Genomic DNA, 6479 nt, shown 5'->3' on the forward strand with positions numbered 1-6479 from the left:
TCCTCAAACCGCGGTCGGGTCGTCCCTTTATATACACAGGTTGATGCCCGCCGGTTTACAGAGTCCCAAGGCCGGATCATAGAGGTGTTCGGCTCGGTCTCTATTCCTCTAACTTACAATACAAGTTTATATGATAAAGTCGGTTCATATCTACAGGCTTTAATCCGTCTTTGGGCCTTGGGCCTTCTTAAAGCGCCAGTATCTTCTCATCTTCATGGGCTTCAATCTTCATGGAGCTAATCCGGCCATGCCTAGCCGGTTTACCTCCAGTAACTATATCCCCAACAGGAGGCAAGAGACTAGAAGTCAACACAGCTTTTGAAATCACTGAAGATATCTATGATGGGTACTGCACACCCCCTCGAGAAACCAAGAATGAGCGCAAAGTGCGCATTCAGAAAATTGAGAGGAGATGGGCCAGAGAATGGAGGGACTACCAATATGTCACTCCGAAGTACATGAAGAAATTCGCTCTTCACCCTCCTTGTCCAAGACCTCCATTGGCACCTGGCCAAATGTGACAGCCTGGTTTTTGCCCTCTCTTATTTGTTTGAGTTTTCAATTGATTTTTTTGAAACATGGAGTTTTTGAATCTTTTCATTTGGACTTAAACACTTGGGTATCCCTGGCCTTCACCCAAGTGTTCATTTCTCTCCCAAACCATCATTTCACTTCTGATCCACCACAAAATAATCTTTGGAATATTTTTCTTAAATGAAAAATATTCATTTTCTCTCTAAAACCCTAAGCCAAATCTGTTTGCTCCAAAGCAACCCTAATTTTTATGGCTCAGAAAATTCTAAGAAAATTCACAAATATTCTAGGTACCCTAGGGCACCTCCCTGAGCAAAAATATTTCATTACTTTTTGGAATATTTTTGCTACAGAAAATCTTTTCTGTTCTGGACAGAAATGGTGGTTTCTACAGCAACTACCATTTTACTTGCTCCATTTGACCTGATCTTTCTTGTGCTTATTTACCTTAGTAACTCTAAGCTAGCCTCCAAAGCACAGCTTCAAACTCCCAGCCAGTTGACTGCAGTAACATCACAAAGTTACTGTCCAGAAACTTACCAGACTTGTAAAATTTTCTCTACTGCACCTGGATCCAAACCAAACTGTGGTAAACTTCAAAACCACCGCGAACAACATGCCAGACATGATTTTTGGACGAAGGCTGGCCTGAGGAGAGAGTTCGCGCGGTGACCACGCGTGTCCATGATGCCAGGCATGCGTGTCGACGCGTTCTGGGACCCGCCGAGCGCTCTGTTCACGCGTGCTCGCTTCCCCCGCCTGCCAAACCTTGCCAAAGCTCGCCACCATCATTGTCTTGACACCCTTAACTCCACCCTGGCACTCGCCGACGCCGGAGCTCACCGCAGCAAGCATGGGCAAGGTCCGGCCAGCCCAACAGTGCGGAGCACACTGTGCTCGTCATCACCCCCTTGATCATGTGCTCGTCTCCGCTCGCCCACACTGGCCGCGTGACCTCCGTCGCCTTCTCCCCCTCTCACTAACGCCGCTCGTCGCCGGGCGCCGTGGACAGGTGTCCACCAGCGGAACCCGAAGCACCCTCGCTGCTCGCCTATATATAGAGCCCCTCCCCAACCTCCTCGAGCATCCTCCAGCACTCACACACACACTCCACGGTCGAGTAGGAAGCCGTAGCCCGGCCGGGCAGGCCTCGGGCCGTTGTCCCCGAGCTCGAGCTCGCCGGCGATCCCCTCTGGTCGCCGCGGCAGCTCCAAACCCTCCCAGGCCTGGGCGACCCCTCCAGGGCCTCCGCCTCTCCCCGGTGAGGCCGTCTCGCCCGCTTGGAGCCTCTGGAGTGGCCCCTGCTCGCCGTCTTCTTCAACTCCGGTGACCCCCTTGTTCTGCCTCTGCTCGCGAGCAAGATTCCGACGCCGTCCGACCACCCCTAGCCATGCTAGGGGTACGGGCAGGTGCGCCTCAACCTCCTCTTGCCATCCCTCCCTCTCATTTTGGCCAAAGAGCCCTCGTCGTCGGCGAGAGCTCCGATGAAGCCGCAGGCATCTATGTTTCTCTCTCCCTCTTCCCTCACCTGACTAGCGGGGCCCGCTAGTCACCCACTCAATATGTGCGCGAAGCGGTACGAGTGGTGGTGCCAATAGGCTTTACGCCTTCGACGTCACCCCCCAGTCTTTTTCTTTTATTCAAATTCATTTGAATTTACAGAACACTTCAAACTATTATTACTTTTTAACCATAAGTCCAAATGAATTGATTCTTTTTGCATTATGTTCTTTGAAAGAAAATCTAACAGCTCACCAAAGATGAGATTTTTCTGAGCTGTTTAGAATTTCTGGTGAATTTCAGAAGTGTTCTTGATATTTTCTTTTTGTGTTTAAAATTATTTTCAGAAGGTGAGGCTTGCCTTGAGGATCACCAGGAGGCTTGTGAACCTCATCTGCACTAAGGCAAGCCACAGCAACATTTTTATGATGCCATTTCAATATTTGTGATTTTCTCACTTGAATTAAATGATTAATCCATGCATTTAAATGATTATTGAGTGATTTGCATTCTGTTAAATGTTGGATAGTTGTTATGCCTGATTTATAGAATAGTTGAAACTAGTTTAGTGGATAAATCAAGTTAAGATTTATTTGAGGTGATGTTAGAAATAATTTTGTTATGCATGGTAGTTATTTTAGCTATATTGTTGCCTTCCTGAAATTGATAAAAATTTGTTAGAAGATATTCTGTTAACTATTCTGTTAGATCATATTACTTGTTTTATAGAAAGTTTGAACCTAATTTAGTGATAAAGAAAGTAAGAATGGTTGATAGTAAACTCTTTTGTTATGCATATGAAAAAGTTATCGGAGTTGTTTTCTTGCTTAAGAAATTAATGAAACTTGTTGCAAAATATTTTGGTTCAGTTGTGAGTCATTTTGAGCTAGTAGAGTAATGTGAGTTGTTGACGGTTATGCTTGGTGTAAAGATAACATCGGTCATTTTTTTAATGATGCATGTGTTGTTTTGCATTTCATGGCATGCTATGACACCGGTCATTGTTAGTTTAAAGTTGAAACTGAAAATAACTCAACTTGAATACACCATTGACTGGGTCATGGTGCCGCTGAATCAAGTTCTTTCCAGTGCAAGCACATTTGCCTTTATGGGGGGCCTTGATTCGATCCATTGACACGGCCTCTGGTCGGTGCCTCCATCTAGGGAAGGTTATGTCGTGTTTGCCCTGGCCCGGCAAGCAGACATAATCTTGTGTGCTCTTTGATGAGATTATGGTACCGAGTCCCCGAGTGGGAGTGTCCCCGAGTGGGATTTGACCACGACGGTGGTCGGGGTGTCTTTGGTAGACACGGGGCCACCCAGGACCAGCTCGTTGGGGATTTGGGTCAGAGTGGCAATGGAGGGGTTTCATCAGAATGCCGTTGGTCCACTCGAATGGGAGTGCGAGGCCATGGGTTCTGTGGTGTGGGTACAATGCGCTACCTCTGCAGAGTGTATAATCTATCGATAGCCGCGTCCACGGTTACGGACACCTCGTAGTAGGTCCCACCATGAGTCAACGAATAATAAAAATTACACACTAAGCTGTAAAACGTTGCATTGTTGAGGATGGTAGAAAGGCCATAGAGGATTTTGGGACCAAATATTGGTCGTGGTTGTGATCGCCATAAGGATCACGAGTCATGTTGTTAAAGACCACGTTGGTGGTGTGTTTTACCACCTTGGTGGTGTGTTTGTGATCTGAGGATGATCACGGTTGGTAAGTTGTCCCAATGGACGTTCAAGCATGATCACAGCATGTTGACATATAGTGTTGCATTTTAATTGGTTCAATATCATGATATTGTTTGTCATTATGATTATGCTTGTTGTGAGCTTGCAAGCACATTCAATGTACTAACCTGGCATGTCATGCCAGATTTCAGAGAAGTCTCGTTGGAAAGGAGCGTTGTTCGAGTCTAGATCTTGTCCACATCGGTGTCCCTGTGATATGGAGCTTCCGCTACGACGTTATTCCGCTGCCACGTAGTTGTTCTGATCGAGGCTCCTTTATGTTCACTAAAAAATGTACATATTGTTCAGCCGCAGCGAGTGTGCCGCTTGGCCTCGACCACTGTTGTAATATGAACTCTGTTCCGCTAGCATCAATAAAGCGGTTGTTTTCTGTACCAATATGTTGTGTGTTGCCAGAAGACATGGTCTTTGGGCTGGCAATGCAGGGTAAACCGGTCGCTCTCTGCCGGGGTGCCACAACGATTGGTATCAGAGCCGCGCCGACTGTAGACCATGTTAGACTACGATGTGTTAACTGGACGCTAGGCGCGAGTAAATTTGAGTGTCGGTAACAGTCATAGCTGGTTGTTGCATTCTAGTCATTTGATTATTATTGTTATGCTAACCTGCTAATGGTTGTGAGTGTAGATGGCTCCGGTGCCGTATCCGTGCCAGTTGCAGCTGATGTCGTACACGTCACCGCACCTTCTCCGCAACGTGTGGCGTCGGCTGTACCCTCACGGAGACGAACCCGTCTACCGTGTGTACCGGGAGAATCTAGCAGATTCAGTGTATGAGTATCACGCAGTGGTTACTCTGCGCACCAGCTCCGATTCCGGCTCTTACACTCGCACTTCTCAGAGCGGTTACGCCTCCACCGCTTCTCAGGCTGTCCAGTTTGCCGCATTTGAGGTCCTTGTCGAGCTTCGTTATACCGAGGTTCAAATGTAGCACCACCCAAGTTTCTATTATTACCCATCTCTGCACGACAACAGTCGTGTCTGTTTTCCTCTCGTTGACCTGGAGTCTGATAGTGTTGCTAGCCATCTTGATCGCTATATCACTGCTAGCTATCTGATGATCCACGAGCTGGCTCGAGAGCTGACTCATGCCCGTACTGCTTTAGCCGCTACCTTGGTCACTACTAGATCCACCACTACTCCGTCCTCACTAGGATGTACCTCTTGTGTCCCAGTTACCTCTAGCTCCCCTATTTCGCCGGTTACTCCCCCAAGTAGCACAGGCGTCTCGGCCGTCAACCCTCTCAGTGCTCCTGCCGAGTGGGCCTCACTTCTTGCTACTCCTGCAGCCCCGATGCTTCATCCTACCCCTGCCCCTGAGGGAGAGCCCTCGAGGCAGCAGCTTCGCATTACCTTTGACCCAGAGGTTTATGTTAACCACGTCAGTTCGGGATCTGAGACCGCTTCAGGGGAGGACACCGCAGCACCAGCAGAGCAGTAGTGTCTTTGAGTATTCGCGGTCATCTAGATGGTGTACGGATGTAGTTGTACGAGTCATGATGCTTCATGTATGAGAGTAGTGGAACCAGTCAGGTCGTTTAATTTTCATGTACGAGTCTGTGTATAATTATGCTAGGACTTTAATCGCTGTATTTTCTTTGCTCTTTTGTCTTTTTCGAGATTTGTTGCTGGCTTTTCCCCCAATTTTATTCTTAGATGCCTCTCATATCGATTGCGTTGCCTTGGGAAAAATACTCAATAGGATGACGCGGGGAGGCAGCAGTAGCAACGTTTGTGAGGGAACTCCTGTTCGTCGTTCCGCACGACAGGCAGGATATTCTCCCGAACCGTACGTTCAGCCACCACCTCCACCGTCTGATCCTCCCTCCACCGAGCAAGTTTTGTGTATGTTTGAAGAGAAAAGGAACAATGATCTGATTGAAATATTGAGAAGTGTGCAGACAGAATGGAAATCACAATGGTCATCACTCAAAATTGTCAGATTTTCAGAGGACCAATCCACCCAGTTTCAGTCAGGTTGTTGACCCATTGGATGCGGACGATTGGTTGCGCACCATGGAGAAAAAGCTTGAGATCGCCCACACTGAAGGAAATGATAAAGTCCCCTTTGCAACCCATTACCTTGAAGGCGCAGCTGCCATATGGTGGGAAAATACAAAAGCCATGTGGCCGATTAATGAGGAAGTCACCTGGGAAAAATTCAAGGATAAGTTCCGCAAGTATCACATCCCTACTGGAGTTATGAAGTCCAAGAAGCGTGAATTTCTCGCGCTCGTCCAAGGAAATCAATCTATGGCTGAGTATCTGCAAAAATTCGATCATTTGGCATGTTACTCTCTGTATGACGTGGCCACTGAAGACAGGAAGATTGACAGATTTCTTGGAGGTATAACTCCGCAACTCTGGTGTGCTCTCAGCATGTTTGATTTCACCGATTTCCAAACTCTGGTAGATAAGGTGTTCATTGCTGAATGAGAGCACAAGCTTATATCAGATAATAGGCCTGCTAACAACGACAACAAGCGCAAGTTTGATCCAAAGAAGGACAGATAACCTGTGCAAAAGGCTTGTACCTGGCAGCAGACTCTGTAGGTCCCACCATGAGTCAACGAATAATAAAAATTACACACTAAGCTATAAAACTTTGCATTGTTGAGGATGGTAGGCCATCGAGGAATTTGGGACCAAATATTGGTCATGGTTGTGATCGCCATAAGGATCACGAGTCAT

At 47.2% G+C, this 6479-nt stretch overlaps 1 protein-coding gene across 1 annotated transcript; it reads left to right on the plus strand.

The window, feature by feature from the left end:
- The first annotated feature begins 5804 nt into the window (after positions 1–5804).
- LOC147976181 (uncharacterized) lies at positions 5805–6224 on the plus strand. The gene has a single exon (XM_087520762.1). It carries the CDS (start codon positions 5805–5807, stop codon positions 6222–6224), a length of 420 nt encoding a protein of 139 aa, XP_087376888.1.
- The last annotated feature ends 255 nt before the right edge of the window (positions 6225–6479 follow it).

The sequence above is a fragment of the Triticum urartu genome, chromosome 4A (assembly GCF_056163025.1).
Source record: "Triticum urartu cultivar PI428250 chromosome 4A, HENAU_Tu73, whole genome shotgun sequence".
Taxonomy (NCBI): Eukaryota; Viridiplantae; Streptophyta; class Magnoliopsida; order Poales; family Poaceae; genus Triticum; species Triticum urartu.

Coding starts and splice junctions, on each gene's coding strand:
- LOC147976181 (XM_087520762.1), top strand. CDS start 5,805: ATGGAGAAAAAGCTTGAGATCGCCCACACTGAAGGAAATGATAAAGTC.